At 40.5% G+C, this 26,759-nt stretch overlaps 1 protein-coding gene across 4 annotated transcripts in view; it reads right to left on the reverse strand.

Annotated features, from left to right (window-relative positions):
- Nucleotides 1-1,040: 1,040 nt before the first annotated feature.
- The window catches only part of MRAP2 (melanocortin 2 receptor accessory protein 2), a 50,724-nt gene continuing 25,005 nt past the window's right edge, over nt 1,041-26,759 (reverse strand). For all 4 annotated transcript variants that reach the window (XM_065543765.1, XM_005552441.3, XM_065543763.1 and 1 more), the window contains exons 3-4: nt 23,269-23,368; nt 1,041-2,843 (exon numbers count right to left, since the gene is read on the reverse strand). In XM_065543765.1, the coding sequence (XP_065399837.1) occupies nt 2,453-2,843; nt 23,269-23,368 (491 nt within the window). In that variant the 3' untranslated portion in view covers nt 1,041-2,452. The remainder of the gene's footprint in view (nt 2,844-23,268; nt 23,369-26,759) is intronic.

Raw genomic sequence — 26,759 nt, forward strand, 5'->3', positions numbered from 1 at the left:
AGTCACTAAATTTGTGGTAATTCTTTACAACAGCAATAGGAAACAAACTCAGGAACCAAGATGAGTATGAAGCATATGTGATCTGCTGTGCTGTAATGAAGTTTTTGTCTCTGACCCAAGACTCTTGTGTCTTCTGGCAGCATCCACGAGACTATGGCAAGCTAACTTGCAGGAGGGGCAAAATCTTAGACTATTCACAGTTCTTAATATTTTGTTCATAAAAATGATAATATAGTCATGGGTATTTGTCTAACTTTTAAATATCTTTCGATCTTCTGATCAATAAATCTACTTCTAAATAAGATACCACTAAGTAGCTGTGAACTTTAATAATAGCCCATGATTTATATCTCATTAAATAAATTACGAATATTCATACTCAGAAGTTAAACTCTGGCCAGGCGCGGTGGCTCACACCTGTAATCCCAGCACTTTGGGAGGCAAGGCAGGTAGACTACTTGAGGTCAGGAGTTCGAGACCAGCATGGCCAACATATAGTGAAACCTCGTCTCTACTAAAAAATACAAAAATTAGCTAGGTGCGGTGGCACGTGCCTGTAGTCCCAGCTACTTGGGAAGCTGAGGCAGGAGAATCACTTGAACCCAGGAGGTGGAGGTTGCAGTGAGCCATCCAGCCTGAGTGACAGAGCAAGACTCCATCTCTCAAAAAAAAAAAAAAAAAAAAACAAACTCAGCATTCTTTAATACTCTTGCTCTCTTGCATAAAAAATTCATGAAAATAGCATCTATTTGTAAAAATGTTAGTCACTTTAATTACAAAAAAAAAAAAAATTCCATGCTTTGTTTTACTGTTTAGTGTTATAGTCTTAAAGAATGATATTTTCTTTAAAATACGTCATAGAAAAAGGATTTGTTTTAGCGAAATAATCCCTAAATGAAATCTCATGCATGACTCAGATCACCAGAATCCCAGAGATTAAGGAAGAGTCAGCACTGCCTACTCCAAGAGACATTATAAACATGGTACAACTTTTTGGGAAATAAAAAATTGGATGTGTGAAAATAAAGAACCAGAGAAAATTTCTGTGCAGTCAAATGCATTTATTTTATAGCTTAAGCAAGACAGGTGGTGAACAAATTCATAATGAAAATGCCACCCAGAGATTAACAGCTTGCCATGCATGCAACTGTGTGCACAAAACCAAGTTGTTTTAACACTAGTCTGCAGCTTTGATTCCTCCATAAATTAACTCTGTGTTGCTCACAAGTTTACGTAACTCAGGCCACCCTGAATATCTGCTAGTGGGGAATTTACAACCCACTGACCATCTCAACTCAAATACAGATGACTATCACCCATACATCTGCCAAGGTAATAGCATGGCAAATAGTATTTTTCTTGTTCTGTAGTCAATGGCACAGATACACCAACACAGAGATACCCAGAAGGCACCTCCCCTCACTCAGCTGACAACCTTCCTAACTTTTCTTGGGGACAAGAGTACCATGCATGACCTATGAATTGGTACTTATTCTGAGGCACGGGATGGCTGTCCCCAGGTTAGAGCATGGGTGGTTGGAAGTTCTCAGAAGAGCTGTTTCAGCACAACCCACCAGAAACACTGGCCACCGTGACTGTGCAAGATGAGTCTCCTGACATTCTGGTAGATACTCAGACCCCCTGACTAAAGCTTGGTTCAATTAAGGGTTGAGTGGAAGGTACAGAGATTTGGGAGAGCCTACGAGAGGTATGAGGCAGTACCCTAGTTTATACTGTTTTGTGTATAGCTTAGCCTCATCTGAAGGCAAAGTCATAAATTCACAAAATATTAGAGGTGGGATGGATCACTCCAGACACGTCAACCTACAGTTAAAAATGGGGCAGCCCAGAGAGGTAAACCAACTTGCTAAAGGTAGAGCATGGTAGTGGCAGGGCCAGATTAGAACGTGGTAGGCTAATCCTCACCCAAGAATGCTGACAATAACTATTTGGCCAAATTTTTGAACAAGGAAGATGAGCTAGTATAAATCAGAGGTGTCCAGTCTTTTGGCTTCCCTGGGCCACATTGGAAGAAAAGTTGTCTTGGACCACACATAAAATACACTAACACTAACGATAGCTGATGAGCTTTAAAAAAATAGGAAAAAAAAAAAAATTTTAATCTCATAATGTTTTAAGAAAGTTTAAAATTTGTGTTGGGCCACATTCAAAGCTGTCCTGGGACACATGCCATGGGTTGGACAAGCTTGTTGTAAATACTTTAATACCACCAAAGCTCCAAATGTATTAAAAAGCAAAAACAAAGCAAAACAAAAAACCATTCAGCTTAATCAGCTCAGCTCTCTTCTAAAGGGGTCTCTTCTCTGTCTCTCTGTCTCTATCTCTGTGCCTCTCTCTCCCCCAAACACACACAATTTTGGTGGGTGTAGATTTCTTGCCATATAAAGATAGAATCCACATCTTCAGGAAGACCCTTTACAGAGCATGTTTCTCAATCTAGGTCTTTATGTGAGGTCTGGGAAAGTGGCTTAGTTTCCAGAACAATAGGTGGTTCAGAAATCAGAAGATCATCCTCCCCAAAGGAGTTCTGGTCTGTGTTCACAAAGTTGGGGATGTCAAACTTCATGAGCCTGTTCAGCTCCTCCTCTGGCTGCCCATTGCTTCTGATGGCTTCCTGGAGTTGAACATCACTGTCAAGGGCTGTGGTCTGGTGACAAGTTTTGGCTCTGTCCAAGCGTTCCACCTCATTGATGTAGCAGTGAAAGAGAGACCTGGACTCCTCGTTGCCTTGGCGAGAAAATACCTTATCTGGCTCCAGAGGTCTTCCAAAGTCTGACACAAAGCTGTTCATTCTGAATCTCTTCTCTGAGGACTCTGCATTGCTATTTTAAAAAAAGAAAACAAAAGATTGCTTACACTCCAGCCCATTCACCTGCAGAATCATGGTTTTCTGCATGTAGGGCAGGCCAGCACATTTCCACTAAGCACCTATTGATTGTAAGCCCCTTGCATGGCATGCAGACAAACATAAGAAATAAGAGAAATCCCTTCTGAACATGTACAAATAAATCCAAGGAAAAGGGTTCAAGATGAGGGCCCCCAGATCATCCTGAAAACAGACACCTTGCTGAGGAATTCCCCAGTATTCTGCAGACACACTAGTATTTTTCAGTGGAATTCTTGGACCATTCGCATCACACTTACTTGAAGTGCTTCTTAAAATGCAGATTCCTTGGTCACAGACCCTCAGAATCTGTGAATGTAGGTTCAGTAATATGCATTTTCATATATTCTCTAAGGATCATTACTCATACCGAAGTTTAGAACCACTGGCCTAAAAATAATAATACTATCTCATAGGGGTACATTAAATATTTGTCAAAATGCTATAATAACAATTTTTCTCACTTTATTCTCTAAAGTAACCAAAACAGTCACTTAGGGCAAGAATTATGATATGCATTTTACAAACGTATGAACTAAGGTAAGGAACAGTCAAATTGCCCACTTAGTCACACAATCAGTTTGTGATATGAGTGGGAATAAATCTAAGATTCCTAATTCCTTGTTTCCTTTAATGTGGAACAAATAAGCAGTTCAAGGGGAATAAATGAGTCAATGAGTGAATAAAACAATTCTCAATTAGTCCCACAAGTGCATGAAAGAGCCCAGATAAGCTGAGAACCTGATACTCCATCTACTTTCATCACCATCCTTTCCAGGCAATTCTTAAATAAGAATTGCCCGTGCACAGGTAGTGACTCCTTAAGGGCACAAATCATTACTGAACGTGTTTTCAAGTCCAGAACAGAACCTGCCAAAAATCAGGCTCTGGAGTTTGTGCTCAACAGATTTGTAATCCTCTCAGTGTTTCCAGTTCTTAAATCTCTTCCTTCCCATCTTATCACTCAGGGAAAAAGCACTTATGACCAAATTCTATAAGAATCTGGGCAGAGGAGAAAAAAAAAAAAAAAACCACAAGTCTGGAAAACCTGCTCATATATCACTAAATTCCAAATTATCAAAATCACCTGGATTTCAGAGGTCAGCAACCCTAGAAGGTTTGTAATCCAGCTAGCTGAAGGAATTTTAATATCAGATCTATCTCCTAGCATGGTTACCTGGGTGACATCAGGCAAGAAATCCTCTCAGAAACCTGCATTTTTACTTTTAGTAATAAGCCTGGTTAACAATTTTCATTGCCCACTACACAAACATGTTGTGAAGGTCAAGGCTTTATGTAAGAATCCAATATTCTACTATGTCAGGTATTCAGAATTCAGAGAAAATCATTTTAGAGAGACTGAAGATTTATGCTTTAGTGCAAATTTACATGGTCTTCTTTGTCTTTCTGTAAATGAGTTTCCCTCAATTGTCATTTCACTCAGGTATAAAAGATATTTGAGAAAAGGGATGAGTGTGCCAGCAACCTGCAACCTGATAAACTAAAATGTCACCTAGGAAAAACACTGGCTTAAAGCTGTGAAAGGAAAGTATCTTGGACCCCCCCAAATCACTAAGCTAAAGGGAAAAGTCAAGCTGGGAGCTGCTTAGGGCAAACCTGCCTCCTATTCTATTCAGTCACCCTTCTGCTGACTGAGATAAATGTATATCTGATTGCCTCCTTTGGAGAGGCCAATGAGAAGCTCAAAAGAATGCAACCATTTGTCTCTTATCTCTACTTACGACCTGGAAGCCCCCTCCCTGCTTCAAGTTGTCCCGCCTTTCCAGACTGAACCTGTTGCAGGAAGTCAGGGACCCCAAATGGAGGGACCGGCTGAAGCCATGGCAGAAGAACATAAATTGTGAAGACTTCATGAGCATTTATTAGTTCCCCAAATTAATACTTTTATAATTTCTTACACCTGTCTTTACTGTAATCTCTGAACATAAATTGTGAAGATTTCATGTACATTTATCACTGCCCTAATCAATACTCTTATAATTTCCTGTGCCAGTCTTTAATCTTGTTATGTTACATTAATCCTGTCATCTTCATAAGCTGAGGATGTATGTCGTCTCAGGACCCTGTGATGATTGCATTATCTGCACAAATTGTCTGTAAAGCATGTGTGTTTGAACAATATGAAATCTGGCCACCCTGAAAAAGAACAGGATAACAGCGATGTTCAGGGAACAAGGGAGATAACCATAAGGTCTGACTGCCTGAGGGGCTGGGCAGAATAGAGTCATATTTCTCTTCCTGCAGAGAGCGAATAGGAGAAATATCGCTGAATTCTTTTCTCAGCAAGGAATAGCCCTGGGAAAAGGATGCATTCCCAGGGGGTGGTCTATAAAATGGCCGCTCTGGAAGTGTCTGTCTTATGCAGTTGAAGATAAGGGATGAAATACGCCCTAGTCTCCTGCAGAGCTCTCAGGCTTGCTAGGATTAGGAAATTCCAGCCTAGCAAATTCTAGTCAGACTGGTTCTTTGCTCTTGAACCCTGTTTCCTGTTAAGATACTTATCAATGACAATGTGTGCCCAGCGGGATGGAACCTCATCAGTAATTCTAATTTCACCCTGGCCTTGTGATCTTGCTCTGTCATTTGCCTTGTGATATTTTATTGCTCCTTGAAGCTTGTGATCTTTGTGATTTACTCCCTGCTTGTACCCCCCTCCCCTTTTGAAATCCCTAATAAAAACTTGCTGGTTCTGAGGTTCAGTGGGCATCACAGAACCTGCTGACATGTGATGACACTCCCTGTTTGTACCCCCCTCCCCTTTTGAAATCCCAATAAAAACTTGCTGGTTCTGAGGTTCAGTGGGCATCACAGAACCTGACACGTGATGACACTCCCGGAGGCCCAGCTGTAAAATTTCTCTCTTTTGTACTCTTTCTCTTTATTTCTCAGACTGGCCAACACTTAGGGAAAATAGAAAAGAACCTATGTTGAAATAGTGGGGGCTGGTTCCCCCAACATGAACCAATGTCTCCCTAAAATGGATAAAACCACACTGCTCTAACCAACTTGGGTGCATGTCTTCAGGACCTCCTGAGGCTGAATCATGGGTGCGTGTCCTCAGCCTTGGCAAAATAAACTTTCTAAATTAACTGAGACCTGTCTCAGATTTTGGGGGTTCACAAAGCATTTGGAGAAAGCATAATTAAGATTGCTGGGGCCCACACCATTCCTCAATTCCAAGGCTAAGAAGCTCTGAGAAATAGCTTTTCTGCCTACTTGTGGCACCAGCTGAGTGTGACAGCAGACCCAGAAGCCCAACTGTGTGTGGCTGCTCTTCCATAACACAGCTATGTTTCCTGGAATTAAAGTCCATTAATTACCTTTGTTGGAGAACTAAGGCACAAGAGACCAAGAGAATTTTGTCCCTCCCCAGGACAGTGCTAAGGTAGTATACATTAAAGCCCCTCTGAGGTGCCTTTCCTGCCCCCTGAGGCTACCCTGTGCTCCCATGGCTACCCCCTCCCCTCTAGCTTCCTCCTGATGATCCCTTGGTATGGCAACAGTACAATGTATCTGATTTTCCCTTCCTGAGAAGAGCAAAAAGTTCATCTTTGTACTCTTAGAGTCCAGTAAATATTAAACACTCAATACACTGGACTTTTATTTGTCTCTTCTTTCCTTGACTGATAAACAAAAGTTGTGGAAGTTGTCAGAATAAATCTGGAGTCACTTAATGTTATATAAAAAAAAAAATCCTGATGAATAGAGCTGGGGAAGGCCGTGAAGCAGGAATTCTCACTCACAAATGTCTGATAACAAAAACCATCACGAAAGACTGCAAAAACCATAACCTTGTACAAAAAAATACTATAAGGACATCTGCCCAGCAACTGCCTGTCCAACCTGGAACTGGCACCACCCATATTGTTCCTTGTAGCTAAGGATCACTCTCTCCAAACAACCATGTAATCCTCCTCACTTTTCCTCTAAAAACCTTTGTCTTCTTTTACTTCCCAGAATATGCACATAGGTCATATGGCATGAGTATTCCCACTGCAATGACCCATTACCATGTAAACATCATTTTCTTTTAGAGAACCTCTCAGTGTTTGTTTTTTAGGTTGACATAAATGGTTTCCAGAAGTGGAACCTGAAGCAAGATCACTTTTGGAAGGAATCAGTGATTCTTGGAACCTGTGGGCTGTGCTCACCTTGAGCCCTTTGAGCTCTCTGCTTCCATGGCTCACCTGTTTTGCCCTGGCAAGCTTTCACTCAGGCTAAGCTCCTTCTTCCTGAGAGAGGCTTTTTGACTTTATCTGAGATTTGGTTTGGTTATAAGCCTACCTTCAATGAAGAATGCTGCATCTCTCTTGGAACTATAAAATTCTTTTTTTGGCAAGCCCTTCCTGAGAAGCGTCCTTGTGGAGAGTACTCCAGTTTCTACAGAATTTACAATCTGCCTTAGAGGCATGTCTTTTCTGGTGAGTTCATTTTTGGTTCTTTCTGCATGCCTAGTTTAATATTTTGTTTGATCTGCATGCCTGGGTTAAAATTTCTGTGAACACTCTGATTTGGGTTTGGTTATGCATGTGTGTAAATGATTTGGCCCTTCCCCCTTGCTTGTTTCTGAAAATCTTCCAAGAGCAAAAATGAACATCCTAAATGGTGGATGCAGGATGGCTAATTAAAAACCACTATGTCGGATGCCACTGTGTAAGACACCAGTCTAAACTCCTGACATTTTCCTGACAAGATTTAATGAATTTTCTTTGCACACCAGTACAAACTCCTGACGTTCCCCTGACACGATTTATGGGATTTTCTTTGCTTTTAAGACATTAATAAGAAATGAAATGAGATTCTCAAATACGAAGGCATGCCAGGTCTTCTGGGACTCCAGCTGGCTACATGGCTTTTCCTGGTGCACACAAACTCAATGGGCATCATGGAGATCATTCAAACTCCCCAAGCCTGTTTTTCTTAGAGCTGAAATAGAAACTGCAACTACAGAGTTAATACACAAAGGCTTTTAGGCTCTCTATTTCTCTATTTTTTTTTCTGCCTATTTTGAATCTGCTGACTTTTCTGCTAGTGTTAAGACAAACTCACTGCTTATAGCATTCCAGTCAAATGCAAAAAACTTAACAGCTTTAGAGATTACAACAGGTTCATGAAAACCAACAATTTAGACACCTTTGGAAATGTAAATCTAGGTTTGTCTGACTAAAAAGTACTTTGTGTAATGGAACACTTGATTAAAGGATTGGTATTCTAAAAGCAAATAACTACATAAATGTTTATAAAAGTTAGTTTCTCACATCAAACAAGTCAAAATCTTGAGCTCAGAGGAATATTATATCTTTGTCTGGCATAAAAATTGCTTTATGTACTACAGAGGGACTAGAAAAAGCCGGAAAAAAAAAAAAACGAAAACCTGTTAAAATGCTTCCTCACCCACATTGACTAGTCAAGCAAACCAGACTAGCAAACAAAAGATAAATTTGTTACTAAAAATTCAAGACCACTTGAAGATTTTATTTTTCTTATACAATTTAGCCAGTCCTGGCTAAAACATAAATATTAAAAATATACCCTAAACTCATTTGAAACTGAAATGAAGGATAATAATAAAGGTTTATTATGATTATCAAACTGCTATGAAAATTTCCTTATCCAAAATTTTAGTTCACAGCCTTAATAAGATTATATATTGGGGCAAATAAACATTAGCCATATGAACAGGTCCCATTTTGTCAGAAATATAATTTGAGTTCAACTGTCCTTCTATAAACTGAGTTTGTATTACTGTTACATTGTCTCATGACTAAAATATCCAAATGAAAGCTAGAGAATCTGTTTCTATGTATTTGTGTTGTCTGTATGTTTTAATGTTGTGTGTATATAATATTTTTCTACTAAAATATATTAAAGAGATCTGATTAATAAATTTAAAAGGAACAAAAGCACTTAAATTGAGTACTGTAACAAAAATATAGTAACTAACCCAAGTGTTTTTAGTTCACATTACTTAAGTAAATTTTTGATAAATAAGCTGGTTTTAAGTTTGTTGATAAAATAAAAATAGAGAGGTCTTCAAAATTGTCAGCATACATTTTTGCCGGGGTAACTGTTCATCAAGATTGTACTAGATGTTTTAAGGTGATGAAATTACAAACTCACTCTAAAAACAGAATAAATTTGTTTCTGAAACTCTTTGGTATGTAAGACTAATTTCATATTGTTGGCTTAATAAAAGCAGCTGTATCTTCTGAGTTATTGACAAAATACCCATATATTTAACTTTAAGGTTCTTACTTAGGTGAACACCTGATATTCACAGGCTATAAAAATGATTAACGGGAAATAACTTAAAATGATGACTAGCTTTGTCTAATATCTCAGTTTCTATGAGAATCCAGGTGTAATTGTTAAAAGTAAACAGGCCAGGTATGGTGGCTGTTGGGAATAACCCTCAAAATCTTAAAGAGCTTGAACACTCAAACAAAGGATTTTTAGTAAAGCAATTTTACTTTTGTGTTGAGGGATTTTGTTTGTTTGTTTGTTTTTTGGCCAGTTGCCACGAGAGCACACTTGAACAAAGGGGCATGAAAGCCTGTATTTCTGATGCAAGTCCTGTCCCTGTACTCTGTTTCTATTGGCCGGGGTTGGGTTGCACAATCTGAACTAATCTTGGTTGGTTAGACATTTGAACTTTTTTTAGATAAGGTGGGCATGTAAGGGAGAGAGGGGAAAAGGGGAAGAGGTGTCTGTAATGAGCTAGAGGGCTAGTCTTTTTTTTAAATAAGGAAAGGAATGTGAGCTCGTACTGATAAGCCTGGTACTGTGGCGTGTTCGGGCATGTAACAGGCAGAAAGGAAAAAAAGAGAAAAAGGAAAAAGGGGCGAGGGGTTGGGTACTATGAATTAAAGAATAAAGGATTGATCAGGCTATGTGAAGAGAAATCTCGTCATATCTCACAGTGGCTCACATCTGTGATCTCAGCACTGTGGAAGGCCAAGGCAGGAGGATTGTTTGAGCTTCGAACAGCCTGGGCAACATGGCAAAAGTCCATCTCTACTGGTAAGCAGGAGAGAGACACATGGAGAAAGTTATAAGAAAGAAGATGAACTTTCGGTAAGGAAGGTTAAAAAGAAAACAGAACAATTTTGTATAAGAAAGAATCTGTCTAGTAAATTTTTGTGCTAAAGTAAAATGGTTATTTACGAAAGAGGAAGAATGGGACAAAACTAAAGGCTTAAGCATATTACTGAAGATTTGAGCAGGTCATGAAAGGTTCAAGAAGGCTATAATTAGAAGGAAATTATCTATAAGCCTTGCTAAAGAGTGAGCTTTAATATTAAAAGTACACTAATACAACAGAGAAAAAGTCATATTTCTAGAGAAAAACTACAACACTCTTTTTATTAGGTTTTTAGCCTTGTGCATTATTTTCAAGTTCTTGGTATCTGCCTATAGAATAGACTGGATCCTGAATTATTCTAGATTCTTTCAATCCAACTCTCTACCACGGAATTATTAAAAATGCAAACTGTTCTCTTTCTGAAGCCCTATAACCTTAAACTTGGTGAATTTTAACGGACAAGTCTAATGTTCACCAAAGCACCTGTATTAATCTGTTTTCACACTGCTATAAAGAACTGCCTGAGTCTGGGTAATTTATAAAGAAAAGAGGTTTAATTGACACATAGTTCTGCATGGCTAGGGAGGTCTCAGGAAAATTACAATTATAGTGGAAGGCAGAGTGAAAGCAAGGCACATCTTACATGGCGGCAAGAGAGGGGAATCCACCACATGCTTTTATTTACTTATTTATTCATTCATTTATTTATTTTTGAGATGGAGTCTTGTTATGTCAACCAAGCTGCAGTGCAGTGGCTTGATCTTGGCTCACTGGAAACTCTGCCTCCCAGGTTTAAGTGATCCTCCTGCCTCAGCCTCCCAAGTAACTAGGACTACAAGCATGCACCACCACCCTCGGCTAATTTTTGTATTTTTAGTAGAGACAGGATTTCACCGTGTTGGCCATGCTGGCCTTGAACTCCTGACCTCAAGTGATCCACCCACCTCAGCCTCCCAAAGTGCTGGGATTACAGGCATGAGCCACTGTGCCCGACCAAGGAATCACCACATACTTTTAAGCCATCAGATCTTGTGAAAACTCACTATCACAAGAATAGCATAGGGAAAACTGCCCCCATGATCCAGTCACCTCCTGCCGGTTCCTCCCATGACACATGGAGATTACAATTTGAGATGAGTGAGACTCTGTCTCAAAAAAAAAAAAAAAAAAAAAAAAAAAAAAAAAATTAGCTGGGTGTGGTGGCACACACCTGCAGTCCCAGTTACTCAGGAGGTTGAAGTGGGAGGATCACCTGAGCCTGGGGAGTCGAGGCTTGCTGTGAGCTGAGATCGCGCCACTGCACTCCCACCTGGGTGACAGAGTGAGACCCCATCTCAAAAGAAAAAAAATAATAACTCCTGAACAAAAGTTACAGACTGAACCAGACACATAAAATAGATTTTCTACCCATTCATAGCGGTAGATACCTCAGAATGACAGGGCTTCCTCAGGAATCACTCACTACATCTGCACTTTGCCATCTAGTTCCTATGGCCATGGTCAATATCAAAAATTTAGAACAATGACATTTTCCTGCTATTAGTTTTTAGTTTCATGTACCCATTCTTTAATGAGTGCCATATTCAGGTAAATTGCTATTCAAGGTAGAATATAATTCCCATTTTTACAAGGTCCTGAGCAATCTTGCACTGGCCCCTAAGTGAAGAACAGGCCCACCCAGATGAGGTGTACTTAACAAAGGCTACAGAAGGAGGGTATGCGAGGCACGTAATGTCTGGAGTTTGACAATTTTTCAAGAAGTCCAAAGTATTCTACATAAAAATGTGACCCAAGCTTTTCCCATTGCTCTCTATCTGGCAGATTTATGATGATGGGGCCATAATGCTTTAAACAAGACAGCATGCAGGGTAAATGACTCCTGAGCTCAGAAAGCAGGAGGAAATGCTTCTTTTATCTTCACTGTCCTTAAAAAATCCAGATAAGAGATCCCCTGCCTGCCCCACCATAAAAAAGCAAGTATTCCATGAAAAAAATAATCCCCATCAAAGCTACTTCTTAGGCCTAAAAGCTTTTAAGAAGGGTGATGTCAGCTTTATAACAGTCTTTCTTCCTCTGCAGTCCACCTTCTCAGTGCTCACCAATACCTGCCTCTTACCTTCTGGATACACAGAAGACTACCCTTCCCAGCCCCGGGCAGTCAGGTGGGTGTGGCTAGTTCTGACTAACGAGTTGTGGGAGGAAGGGATGTGCGCTGCTTCTGGCTGAAGAATGGAGGGGCAGCCTTGAGATCTCCAAGTGTTTTCTTACCCTGTCACAGCAACCTAGGAGGCCGCGTGGTGGAGAAAGGGCAGCTGCAAGTAGAGATGTTTCTGTCTGCCCGTTGCCAACCTTAGCAGACATGGAGTTTAAGCAAGAAATAAACCTTTGTTGTGTTATATCAAGATTTGAGGATTAGCTTCTTACTGTCTGACAGCCTAGCCTAGCACATATTTCCCCCCTTAACAGAAGCTATAAGTAGTTAGTGATTCCAGAAGTTTTCATTCTAGCATGATCCCAGGTCAAAAAATTCAGGGGAAAAAATATCCATTTTATTGCGGTGTGATTGGCCCTGTGCAGTTAAATGGATCTCAACTCCTGCCATCCGGTACGTTAAAGGAAAGTCCAGCCAGGGATGGCAGATAAACATTCTCTCTCAGGTAAACTGTGATTGGTTCCTGGTGGCTGCCTGGAGATCTGTTTTGAAAATGATTCTCAGGCAAAAGTCTTGGCTATGTGGGGAAGATGATGCAGTCCATTGCTGATGTCTGTTGAGGGCACGGGCACAGGGAGTCAGGGCACAGGTGGTGTTATCTGTCATCCTGTGTCTTACTACTATCAAAGGGAAGCTCACACACTTCCATGTGTCAGCAATGATGAGATCCTAGGGAGCCATTTGGCCCTGGCCTAAGATGCCTCCATGGAGAAAAATATTAAATTCCTTGGTAGATCTAGCACCAGTCCATTCTGAGCTTCCAGACTTACTCAGATATCTTAACTATGCTGTTGGAATCATGTTCCAAAAGGATGCTGTTGATGTCCTACTTTAGGAAGTAACTGTCTTAGTGACAAACCACCCAGAGAGCCAGATATGTAAAGCAATCAGAATTCAAAGGTGTTGATCCTTCTGACTCATCACCAGGATTCTCTACCTAGCTGCTATTCTAGATTCATCTTACTGTTTCACTTGGAGACACAGCCAAGGTTAAGCTGGGATAGATGAGGCAACATTTCGAACAGTGCGGATATAATGCTTAGGGTCTGGCTATCCCATGGGAGAATGGGTTCCTTTTTCTTCTCCCTCCTACTCTTTACCTAGACCCTGCAGCTCACACAGTGACTCATCTTTACTAAGGGATGCACCGAGCCCAGCTTTTGCAAGAAGCTCCACAGTCTGCTCACTGTTTACAACAGGGATGTCCAATATTTTGGCTTCCCTGGACCGCAGTGGAAGAAGAATAATTGTCTTGGGCCACACAAAAAATACACTAATACTAATGATAGCTGATGAGCAAAAAAAAAAAAAAAAAAAAATCTCATAATGTTTTAAGCGAATTTATGAATTTGGGTTGGGCTGCATTCAAAGTTATCCTGGGCCGCAGGTTGGACAAGCTTGGTTTACAATAAACTCAGGAGGCAGACACTTCCTTATTTATATACAAGGAGTCTCAAGCACAGAGAAGTTAAGAATCCAGGCCAAAGTCTCAATAAGTAAACCTGGAAATGCTTGATTTCAGAGCCCCGTCCTTGGCACGGTATGTGACAAAAACAAAAAAACAAAAGTAATCATCATGGCGGATGGGAGGCAGGATTAGACTGCAACTCCAACTTGGATGGACAGAGCAGTGTGCAGAGGCTCGCATTGTGAATTTTAGCTCCAGATCGACTGCAAGAACAAACCAGCAATTCCACGAGGAGCCACAGACCCTCTGAAGGAAGCAGACTGCTCCTGCAGGACCCAGGAAATACCCCAAATACTGTGGGTACCCCAACTGCAGAAGTGGGAAAGGGAAAGCCTCCTCTCCTGAACACACGTCCCCACTAGAGAAACTGAAGGTCTATTTTTGGGAGAAGTTTCTGACCATACCTGGAGCTGAGTCAATTTAGAGGGCCGAGTGAAATACAGGGGCAGAGGAAGCAGCAGAAAGGTCCTGGGAGCTCGCTGGGTCCACAAGCAGGCCATTCCTGCCTGGCACCATAGGAATCTATCGGCAGGGTGGCCAGAGAAGCCGGGGGCTGGTGGGGAGAAACACCACAGGGAGAAGGAAATCTCCAGCTGAACTTTGTAACAATTTGAATGGGACAAGAAGCCTCCTGGCCAGAACTCGGGGAAGGACACAATCTAGTGTGCAGACTCCACAGGTGGGGGATGAAACAAGCCCTTTTATTTTGCAGCTGGGAGGAGGGTAACCTGGGGCAAGTTCTCAGGTCCGGCTGCCCATTACCAGGAAACAGATTAGGGGCTGTTAGTGGGGACATGGTGGGAATGAGACTGGCCCCTCGATTTGTATGGGAGCTGGGTGAGGCCTGTGACTGCTGGCTTTTCTCCACTTCCCTGACAATCTGCATGACTCAGCAGGCAGCCATAATCCTCCTAGGTACATAATTCCATTGATCTGGGAGCCTCACCCCCATCTCCCACAGCAGCTGTAGCAAGACCCACCCAAGGAGAGTCTGAGCTCAGACACGCCTAGCCTTGCCCCAACCCCATGGTGCTTCCCTATCCACCCTGGTAGCTAAAGACAAAGGACATACACTCCTGGGAGTTCTCGGGCCCTGTCCACCGCCTGTTCCTTCCCAAACAACCACAGCTGATGCTCTCTGGAAAGCACCATGTCCTGGCAGGAGGCCAACCAGCACAAAAATAGAACATTAAGCCACCAAAGCTAAAAACCTTCACGGAATTCATTTGCACCCCTGCTACCACCTCCACTGGAACAGGCACTGGTATCCACAGCCGAGAGACCCAAACACGATTCACATCACAGGACTCTGTGCAGACAACCCTCAGTACCAGCCCAGAGCCAAGTAGACTTGCCGGGTGGCTAGACCCAGAACAGAGACAACAATCACTGCAGTTCAGCTCACAGGAAGCCACATCCATAGGGAAAGGGGGAGAGTACTACATCAAGGGAACACTCCATAGGACAAAAGTATATGAACAACAGCCTTCAGTGCTAGACCTTCCCTCTGACAGAGCCTACCCAAATGAGAAGAAACCAGAAAACTAACTCTGGCAATATGACAAAAGAAGGCTCTTTAACACCTCCTAAGAATCATACTAGTTCACCAGCAATGGATGCAAACCAAGAAGAAATTCCTGATTTACCTGAAAAATAATTCAGGAGGTTAGTTATTAAGCTTATCAGGAAGACACCAAAGAAAGGCAAAGCCCAATACTAGAAATCTAAAAATCGATACAAGAAGTAAAGAAAGAAATATTCAAGGAAATAGATAGCTTAAAGAAAGAACAATGAAAACTTCAGGAAACACTGGACACACTTATAGAAATGCAAAATGCTCTGAACGTCTCAGCAATAGAATTGAACAAGTAGAAGAAAGAAATTCAGAGCTCGAAAACAAGGTCTTCAAATTAACCCAATCCAACAAAGACATAGTGAAACGATAAGAAAATATGAAAGAAGCCTCCAAGAAGTCTGGGATTATGTTAAACAACCAAACCTAAGGATAATTGGTGTTCCTGGGAAGAAGAGAATTCTAAAAGCTTGGAAAACATATTTGGGGAAATAATCAAGGAAAACTTCCCTGGCCTTGCTAGAGACCTAGACATCCAAATACAAGAAGCACAAAGAACACCTAGGAAATTTATCACAAAAAGATCATTGTCTAGACACACTGTCATCAGGTTATCCAAAGTTAAGACAAAGGAAAGAATCTTAAGAGCTGTGAGACAGAAGCATCAGGTAACCTATAAGGGAAAATCTATCAGATTAACAGCAGATTCCTCAGCAGAAAACCTACAAGCTAGAAGGGATTGGGGCCCTATCTTCAGCCACCTCAAACCAATTATCAGCCAAGAATTATATATCCAGTGAAACTAAACATCATATATGAAGGAAAGATACAGTCTTTTTCAGACAAACAAATGCTGAGAGAATTCACCACTACTAAGCCACCACTACAAGAACTGCTAAAAGGAGCTCTAAGTCTTGAAACAAATCCTGGAAACACATCAAAACAGAACCTTAAAGCATAAATCACACATGACTTATGCAACAAAAATACAACTTAAAAAGCCAAAACAAAAAAACCAAAGTATACAGGCAACAAAGAGCACGATGAATGCAATGGTACCTCTCATCTCAATACTAACATGGAATGTAAATGGCCTAAATGCTCCACTTGAAAGATACAGAACCAAAGAATGGATAAGAACCCACCAACCAACTACCTGCTGTCTTTAGGAGACTCACCTAACATGTAAGGACTCACATAAACTTAAAGTAAAGGGGTGGAAAAAGGCATTTCATGCAAATGGACACCAAAAGTAAGCAGGGATAGCTATTCTTGAATCAGACAAAACAAACTTTAAAGCAACAGCAGTTAAAAGAGACAAAGAGGGATATTATGTAATGGTAAAGGCTTTGTCCAACAGGAAAATATCACAATCCTAAACATATATGCACCTAACACTGGAGATCCCAAATTTATAAAACAATTACTTATAGACCTAAGTGGGGGATTTCAATCCTCCATGGGGAGCACTAGGCAGGTCATCAGACAGAAAGCCAACAAAGAAACAATGGATTCAAACAAATGAACTTTACAGATATATTCAGAACATTTCATCCAACAACCACAGAATACACATTCTATTCAACAGCGGATGTAACCTTCTCCAAGATAGACCTTATGATAGACCATGAAACAGGCCTCAATAAATTTAACAAAAGTGAAATTACATCAGGCACTCTCTCAAATCACAGTAGAATAGAACTAGAAATCAACTCAAAAAGGAGCCTTCAAAACCATGCAAATACACGGAAATTAAATAACCTGCTCTTGAATGAGCATTGGGTCAAAAATGAAATAAAGATGGAAATTTAAAAATTCTTCCAACTAAAAACAATAATGACACAACCTATCAAAACTTCTGGGATACAGCAAAGGCAGTGCTAAGAGAAAAGTTCATAACCCTAAATGCCTACATCGAAAAGACTGAAAGAGCACAAACTGACATTCTAAGGTCACATCTTAAGGAACTAAAGAAAAAAGAACAAACCAAACCCAAATCCAGCAGAAGAAAGGTAATAACCAAGATCATCAGAGCAGAACTAAATGAAATTGACAAAACAAAAAAAATAGAAAAGATAAATGAAATATAAACCTGGCTCTTTGAAAAGATAAATAAAATTGATAAACCATTAGCAAGATTAACCAAGAAAAGAAGAGAGAAAATCCAAATAACCTCATTAAAAAATGAAACAGAAGTTATTACAACTGACACCACTGAAATACAAAAGATCATTCAAGGCTATTATGAAAGACAATTTTACGCATATAAACTAGAAAACCTAGAAGAGATGGATAAATTCCTGGAAAAATACAACCCTCCTAGCTTAAATCAGGAAGAATTAGATATCCTGAGCAGACCAATAACAAGCAGCGAGATTAAAATGGTAATTTAAAAATTACCAACAAAAAAGGTCCAGGACCAGACAGATTCATAGCAGAATTCTACCAGACATTCAAAGAAGAATTGATACCAATCCTTTTGACACTATTCCACAAGATAGAAAAAGAAGGAACCCTCCTTGATTTATTCTATGAAGCCAGCATTATCCCAATACTAAAACCAGGAAAGGACATAACCAAAAAAAAAAAAAAAAAAAAAAAAAAAAAAAAAAAAAAAAAAACTACAGACTGATATCCTTGAAGAACAGAGATGCTAAAATCCTTAACAAAATACTAGCTAACTGAGTCCAACAACATATCAAAAAGATAATCCACCATGATCAAGTGGGTTTCATACCAGGGATGCAGGGATGGTTTAACATATGCAAGTCAACAAATGTGATACACCACATTAACAGACTAAAAAACAAAAACACATGATCATCTCAATAGATGCAGAAAGCTCATTTGATAAAATCCAGCATCTCATTATGATTAAAACTCAGCAAGATCGGCATAAAAGGGACATACAATGTAACAAAAGCCATCTATGACAAACCCACAGCCAACATAATACTGAGTGGGGGAAAGTTGAAAAGTTCCCTCCGAGAACTGGAAAAAGACAAGGATGCCTATTCTCACCACTCCTCTTCAACATAGTATTGGAAGTCCTAGACAGAGCAATCAGACAAGAGAAAGAAAGAAAGGGCATCCAAATCGGTAAAGAGAAAGTCACACTGTCACTGTTTGCTGACGATATGATCATCAGCAAACCCTAAAGACTCCTCCAGAAAGCTCCTAGAACTGATAAAAGAATTCAGCAGGCCAGGCGCAGTGGCTCATGCCTGTAATCCTAGCACTTTGGGAGGTTGAGGCGGGTGAATTGCCTGAGCTCAGGAGTTTGAGACCAGCCTGGGCAACACAGTGAAACCCCGTCTCTACTAAAACACAAAAAATTAGCCAGGCATGGTGGTGCGGGCTAAAAAGTGGGCTAAAATCATGAATACACAATTCTCAGAAGAAGATACACAAATGGCCAACAGATATATGAAAAAATGCTTAACATCACTAGTGATCAGGGAAAATGCAAATCAAAGCCACAGTGCATTATCACTTTACTCCTGCAAGAATGGCCATAATCAAAAAATCAAAAATCAGTAGATGTTGGCATGGATGCAGTGATCAGGGAACACTTCTACACTGCTGATGGGAATGTAAACTAGTACAGCCACTATGGGAAATAGTATGGAGATTCCTGAAAGAACTAAAAGTAGATCTACCATTGATACAGCAATCCCACTACCAGGTATCTACCCAGAGGAAAAGAAGTCATTGTATGAAAAAGATACTTGCAGACACATGCTTATAGCAGCACAATTCACAACTGCAAAATCATGAAACCAACCCAAATGCCCATTAATCGACAAGTGGATAAAGAAACTGTGATATATACATCAAAAGAAATCACAGATAAAACAAACACATGAAAACACATCCCATGCTCATGGATGGATAGAATCAATATCGTGAAAATGACTATGCTGCCAAATGCAATCTACAAATTCAATGCAATCTCCATCAAAATACCACCATCATTCTTCACAGAATTAGCAAAAATAATTCTAAAATTCATATTGAACAAAAAAATACACATATTGTTGGTATATGTATATACTTTGTATATATATTGCATATATATGTATATACATATATATGTATATATGGTGGGATACTACTCAACCATAAAAAGGAATGAATTAACAGTATTTGCAGCAACCTGGATGAGATTGGAGACTGTTATTTTAAGTGAAGTAACTCAGGAATTGAAAAGGAAACATTGTACGTTCTCACTGATATGTGGGAGCTATGAGGATACAAAGGCATAAGAATGAAACAATGGACTGTGGGGACTTGGGAAGAGTGGGAGGGGGTGAGGGATAAAAGACTACCAATATGGTATAGTATATACTGCTCGGGTGATGGGTGCACCAATATTTCACAAATCACCACTAAGGAACTTCCTTATCTAACCAAATACCACCTGTACCCCAGTAACTTATGGAAAAAATAACAAATCTGGTTGCTTGCTAACATCTTCAGTTCAATAGAAGGAAGAGATTAAAAATTGCCAATCTGAGATAGTGTAGTGGTTAATGACAGGAACTTCAGCACCGAAGAGACTTTAGTTTGAGGTTTGACTCCACATTTTTTCTTTAACCTATGAAGCCTTAGACAAGTGTCTCAGCCTTATGTTTCTTATCTGTAATGTGGTAACATGGAATTTACTTCGTCTTCCTGTGAGGACTTCGTGAGATATAAAGTAATTAGTTGACCCTGGCATCAAAAAAAAAAAATGGCTCTTATTATTTTCAATGTTGTCTTGTCCTTCCCCCCACACCCTCATTATCACAAGCAAACTTAAAATTAGTTGTTTTCTACTAATATTGGCTATATGGAAAAAAACAACGTCCACTTAAGAAAAAAATTCCTGCCAAACAAATAACAAGTTTGTTAAGACCTAAAAGCCTTTATAACAGATTTATTTCAATGTTTTTCCACATGTCTGATTCTTTCACTTTTCTATTATTAAATACTGCAACCAAATGCCATATCTTATGCTGTGTCAGACTGTGTACAGAAGCATTCAAAATGTGGTCCTGAGGGAAGATCCATTATTTTCTTAAATGTTAAAAAAAGTTATTTTTCCTTTACCTTGTTAGAAGCATTCTAATGACCTCTGTTCTGTGATTGAGCATTGTTCAGAACAACCATCAAAGAGAGACCGTCTAGCGGCAAAAGTGAACTGCCAACTGGAAGGCCACAAGGCAAGTCTCAACTACCCAGGGTTGCCATGACACCACACGGAAGTGATGATTAGTCAGGGATCTCCAGAGAAAACAGAACCAACACTATGTGTGTGTGTGTGTGTGTGTGTGTGTGTGTGTGTGTGTGTGTGTATAAAGATAGAGTTTTATTTTAAGGAATTGCCTCATGCAACTTGGGGGGCCAGCAAGTCCAAAATCTGCAGAGTAGGCTGGCAGGGTGGGGACAGTCCAAAGGCAGTGTCCTGGTAGAATCCCTTTTGGCTTGAGGAAGTCAGTCTTTGTTCTCCTAAGGCCTTCAGCTGACTGGATAAGGCCCACTCATAGCATGGAGGGTAATCTGCTTAACCCAAAGAGTACTGATAAATGGTATCCTCAACTAAGAAATACCTTCACAGAAACATCTAGAATTGTTAACACATAAAATTAACCATCACAGAACGTCACATTCTATTTTGTGCTAGTGTTCCTAGTCCTAAAATCTCCTGCCTTCTACATCACACACATCTATCTCAATAACCCACAAAAATCCATTGGTTCCTCTGAGGAAAAGGAAGATAACAGGGTATTATTAATCCCTGACCACTCTATGAGTTGTGCCTTAATCTGAGTTTATTCTAGGCTTTTCTTACCCCTCTTGTAACCCACACCATATTTTCAAATTCCCCAGGCCAATATAATAGAAGTGAAGCATGTGCGAATATTTACAATGACATGAAGAGAGAAAAAGGAAAGCTCGTGTCTTTTTAGTGGCTGTTAAATAGATTCTCAGCCATATGTCTCCAAATGCTTCAATAAAAATGTTTTCCTTTCATTTAAAATCTTTGTGTTTTTTTTTTTTTTTTGAGACAGGATCTTACTCTGTCATCCAGGCTGTAGTGCAGCAGCACAATCACAGCTCACTGCAGCCTTAACTTCCTGGGTTCAAGTGATCCTCCCACCTTAGCCTCCCGAGTAGCTGGGACTACAGGTGTGCACCACCATGCCCGGCTGATTTTTGTATTTTTTGTAGAGACAGGGTTTTGCCATGTTGCCCAGGCTGGTCTCAAACTCCTGAGCTCAAGCAATCCTCTCAATTCCACCTCCCAAAGTGTTGGGATTACAGGCATGAGCCACCACACCTGGCTGTGTTTACATTTTTCTTTCTAGCCCCTGATATCTACAAATAGCTGAGTGATGGCAAGAACTGTTCCCTTTGCACAGGCATTTGTCATAGTTGAAGTGCAGGCTGAAGAGTGAACAACAGATGCTGGAGGCTGTGATGAGACACAACCATGAAAGAGAGCTGCTCCCAGGCTGTGAAGCAAAAATAAGATACTGAATATAAAAATGCAAGGATTTTTTGAAATCTTTGAAATCCTGTGAAACTTCTTCTATTCACTCTCCCAGGTCTCTCCCACCCTCCCCTGTCCTGCTCTGTGCATGGGAAAATGGCCTTTGATGCAGCCTCTGGCTGCTGGCTGTGTTCAGCCAGTGGGGAGCAATGATGAGAAATGGGAAGGAGGGAGAAGACTGAGGTATTGGTCTTCACTTTGAGGCTCCTTCCCTGAGAGGTCACACTGGACTAGCTGTGTCCCTCAGCCCAAAGTCACAGCTACTCTCAGCAGACTCGCGGGTTCCAGTTGTGGCCCCACCCCTTGCTTCCTGGGATCTAGGATGGCTGCTCCTCAGTGTTGCCAGCCTTGCTGTCCTGCATGAGCCTGTGTAGTTGCCCTCTTCCCTGCCCATAACTTCTGAACAGCCCCTTTATCAAAAACTTTTTTTTTTTTTAGACAGAGTCTGGCTCTGTTGCCCAAGCTGTAGTGCGGTGGCACGACCTTGGCTCACTGCAACCTCCCGGGTTCAAGTGATTCTTGTGCCTCAGCCTCCCAGGTAGCTAGGATTACAGGTACCCTCCACCAAACCAGGCTAATTTTTTGTATTTTTAATAGAGACGGGGTTTCACCGTAGCCAGGCTGGTCTTGAACTCCTGGACTCAACTGATCTGCCTGCCTCGGTCTCCCAAAGTGCTGGGATTACAGGCTGGAGCCACCGTACCAGCCAAAAACTCTTTTAATTACTATTGCCTCCTGGTGCTGACTAATAAGGTATTGAATGTTCTCTGTTTTCCCTTTTATTAAAAATTTGGTATAAAACACATAAATCCTTTAAGATATTTCTGAATTTTTTACAAGCCATTAGTGAACAAATGCTTTTTGATGTTTCTCAGTGTTCTTTAAGCAGTCATGTAATACTTCAGTCCAAAGTGCAGCATCATCACAAGTCCTACCATGTTATGAGAATTATGTAAACCACAGTGTTGGCCTTTGTATCCTAGTTTCAAGAAAACTCTGTTAAATTTATTAATCATTGTCAATAGTTAATTGAGTTGAGTATCCAGGAACAACTATTACTCTGCTTCTTGAAATAATTTTTAAAACTAGTTTTCATCCTATTTTGCTATTGTCTTTTCCACTGTTTTTAATATGGTGAATCATCTAATTCCTTTTGGGAATATGGATAAAATACATTGTAATTAATAAACATTTCAATGTAAAAATCAGGCCCCACATCATCATTAAGACTGTAGGAAAGGACCAAGAAACCCAATTTCATAAAAGTTCACTTGAAAATAAGCCCAAGACGCAAGAAACAAAAAGCCAGGAGAATAGTTGGATCCAATCCACAGGCATCTGGGTTCAGACAGCAAATCCATAACCACCCCCTTCTCTTCATCCACTGGAAGCACCTCCAGCCCTGGGTAGTAGTTTCCATTTCCTCAGTCTCCTGTGAGGCTTAAGAGACATTTAGGAACCGCCCAAACTTACTCTTGGTGTGGGGCTCCTGTCTTGGTCAGCAAGGTCAGCACAAAAAACATAAAAATCACGAAGACTGCAAGACCAACCCAAAATCCAATCACAATGGAATCTGCAAGACAGTTAATACTGCAATTAGTATTTCACAGTAGTTTAAAACTTGAACATTCAAGAATCAGAGCTTCTTGGAGAGGCTTTGGTACATGAAACATGAAAGGAAATCAACAGTCTGATCCGCAGTTGGCTGGAGATTGATAAGATGGAAAGGATGATGGGGAGGGAAGAGTCTGCTCCGCCTCCAGGTTTCTGTCTCAGATAGCACGAAGGGATTTAGGCCTCATTGACTCATGGTTTCCGTATCTCAAGGAAGGAACCTAGGCCACAGCATAGGTTATCTTGGGCCTCAAGATTCCACTCGTGTGTTGAGTTAGAAAATAAAATGTTTAGCAGACTACCAACTCAAGTTTTAAGTGTATTTGGATTCCTACTGTTAAAAGAAAAACTTTGGACAAATTAAATTTAACAGATATTAACTGTGCAAGGAAAACAAAATTCTTGAACCAGGAAGCTCCCAGAATCAGAACAGATTCAGAGAGACTCTGGGCTGCCTCATGGTTGGTTAAGATTAGGGACAGAAAAAGGAAAATGATGTATAGGAAAAAGAAACGAGGTATGGAAACAGCTGGATTTGAACACCATTTGAACAGCTGTCTGCCTGTGAGTGCCTGAAGTGTAGCTGTGTGATTAGCTGAGACTCAGCTATTGTTATGGAAGCATTCGCTGGGTTTTCAGTTTGCTTACCTAGTAAGCTAGGTCACAGCTCATACCTAAGAATGCAAGTATGCAAATATGGAGGCCTTCTTGGGCCAAATTTTAGTTCAGAAACTCTATTGGTTAGCAGCTCAATTAGGTAGCAACTTTGCATTCTCACTTATGTTCACCATGGAATAATTCAGGCTGTCATTACTTCTTGCAGAGAACATACAGATGGCCTCTTGAGTGCTCTCTCTGCCTTCTGCCTTTCCCTGTGCTTTATTTCTGTACAAATCTGCTTTAATCACAGCCCTGATGATATTGCTCTTTCGTGAAAAGCTCTCCAACAAAAACAGAACTGACCCACTTTTCCAGATTAAAAGAGATTCCATATGTAAAGCACTTTATACAATGTCTGACAGGTGAGAAAACGGTACACCACAGGTGCTGGCTACTGTCATTAGAATTGTCATTTTCTCCCAATTTACCTCACTTTAAAAACCATGTGTTTCCAATCATACTAGGGGACATTGTGTCCCTGTATTTACCGTAACCTTAGCCATGGCTTCCTCACAGCCACACCTTACCAGGGCTCTGACCACTACCTGCCTGGAACAACTTTTCCCAGCCTGGAGCTAATGAAAGTGTATCCATCCTATACTAAGAAGCTTATCTATGTGGAAATACACTAAGGATGCTTAGCAATTTTCTAAAAATAAGTGATTGGAGTTTAAATATCAAATGTGTTTAAACGCAAAGCTTTATTCTAATTAAATTATGTATGTGTAGCACTTTTTCCAAAGTGAAGAAATCAGATTAAGAATTTACTCTGCATAATTCATACTTTCATCCTCCACGTACTATTGCCTAGAGGTTAACAATGTGTATTCAGCACTCTGAAAAACTAATGTGTCTAACCTTAAGTGCCAAAGAAATAGAAATTGTATACTTTGCGTTTTAATATAGTAGAAATGAGGCGTAAAAAAAGACAAGGACAAATACCAAACACCACATGTACTGAGGTACAACTAACATGAAACAATAAAATCTCAACTATCTAGGTGTGGACTATGAAGAAACATTGTACAGTTAAATAACAGTTCCCTGCACTGTACTTTATCAACTGCCTGCATAGCAAAAGCAAATTCTAAAATTATACACCAATGCTATATTTAAATCTTCGGTTTAGAATTGAATCATGTTGATTGACATTTTTCAAATCTGTGTACTAGGAAGGTGTTCTCCTAAGGACAGCTTTCACACTGCAAATGGTGGACTGACTCCTGGAGGCAGAGGAAAGTGTGCCCTCAACCCAGCCCAGTCCCCCTTCCCTCTGCCCTTCTAAGTGCCCCAGGGAGCTAATCAAAAAGCAGCAATAATGTGAAGCATGGGAGGGCTACAGCCTTCAGAGAAGTCAGGCGGCGACAATGTTGGGGAGAGGCAGGCTGTGGGTAGAATCTGAGAATCCTCATGATCCAACAGCATTTACCAAACATTTCTTTAATAATGCGGCATCTATGTTTTCCATGGCAATATGCTTTGAGTAGCTCTGCTTATTCACATTCCACTTTGAACAAAATGTAGCTTCCTCAAGTTATTTCCACTAATTTCCCCCAATCTCATCTTCTGCCCTATGACCCATCCCCAGGGGACTTTCTCACCCTGAGCCTCTTACAAGAAACGTCAGAGATCCCCATCTCATCCCAGAAATATCCAAACTCTCCTGAAGTTTTATTCACATGTTAAGTTTCATGGGCATAGGCACTATACAGTAAGATGGGAAAAGTGGAACCCCTTGTCTTCCCAAAAGCATCCTTTTCTGGGAAGAAGTCAGAATAAAGTTTTATACAGAGCAAAGCTCCAATGTGGCTAGATGGTTAAGAAAGTCAAAAGAAGCCTTCCAAAGGAGTTTCCACCACAGCCAAGCTACCACAGTCTGTCCTGTCTAGACACTGAGCTACTTGGAGACTACTATTGTAAGGGGGTAGAACAATTGCCCAGGGGAATTGCAAATGGAATGTGTCATAATAAAGTAACTCCCCTTAACCTAACCTTTAGTGAACGGAATGGAACAAGAGAGCTGAAAGCTGACATGATTTTTTTCCTTCCCATTCTAGGGGAGGACTAGGTTAACTACTCCATCCAACTCGCCCTCCTCTCCACCTCTTGAGAATAAATGGTGAACTTCCCATTTCGTGGTTATATGAAAAACAAGGGTTAATACTTCACTTGAAAGAGAGGGTTCATGACACTGTCCTCACACCACTTTTGGTTCCTAAGGCACTAGGGTCAATTCTGTGATATGAATTCCTGGCAAAGAGCCAACAGTGATGTTCCCACACTTATCTCTACTGTCTTACTCCAAGCTTTACAAGTTCTAGCTCTGTTTCTCATCCTAATGACCTGGCTTCTTGCTGACTCATCCATGCATAGGTCTGATATCCGCCAGGCAGCACATAAAAAAGCATGGATTTGGCCACCACTGATACCTCATATTAAGAGGATATTTCTTCAGTTTTTTCTCAACACAGTGGTCAGAGTGGTCCTGCTAAAATGTGATTGTCCACTCATTGACTCATCAGCTTTTGCTTCTGCTGCTTTAAGAACACCTTGTCTTACCCAGCCACGCCCTTCATAGATGACCCACTCCTCTCCTTCCCTTTACAGCAAGACACTTGAGAGATTTGTCTGTACATGCTGTCCCCAATTTCTCTTCTCTCATTTTTTCTTGAACCAATTCCATCAACCTT

Source organism: Macaca fascicularis, chromosome 4, assembly GCF_037993035.2.
Source record: "Macaca fascicularis isolate 582-1 chromosome 4, T2T-MFA8v1.1".
NCBI classification, from domain to species: domain Eukaryota; kingdom Metazoa; phylum Chordata; class Mammalia; order Primates; family Cercopithecidae; genus Macaca; species Macaca fascicularis.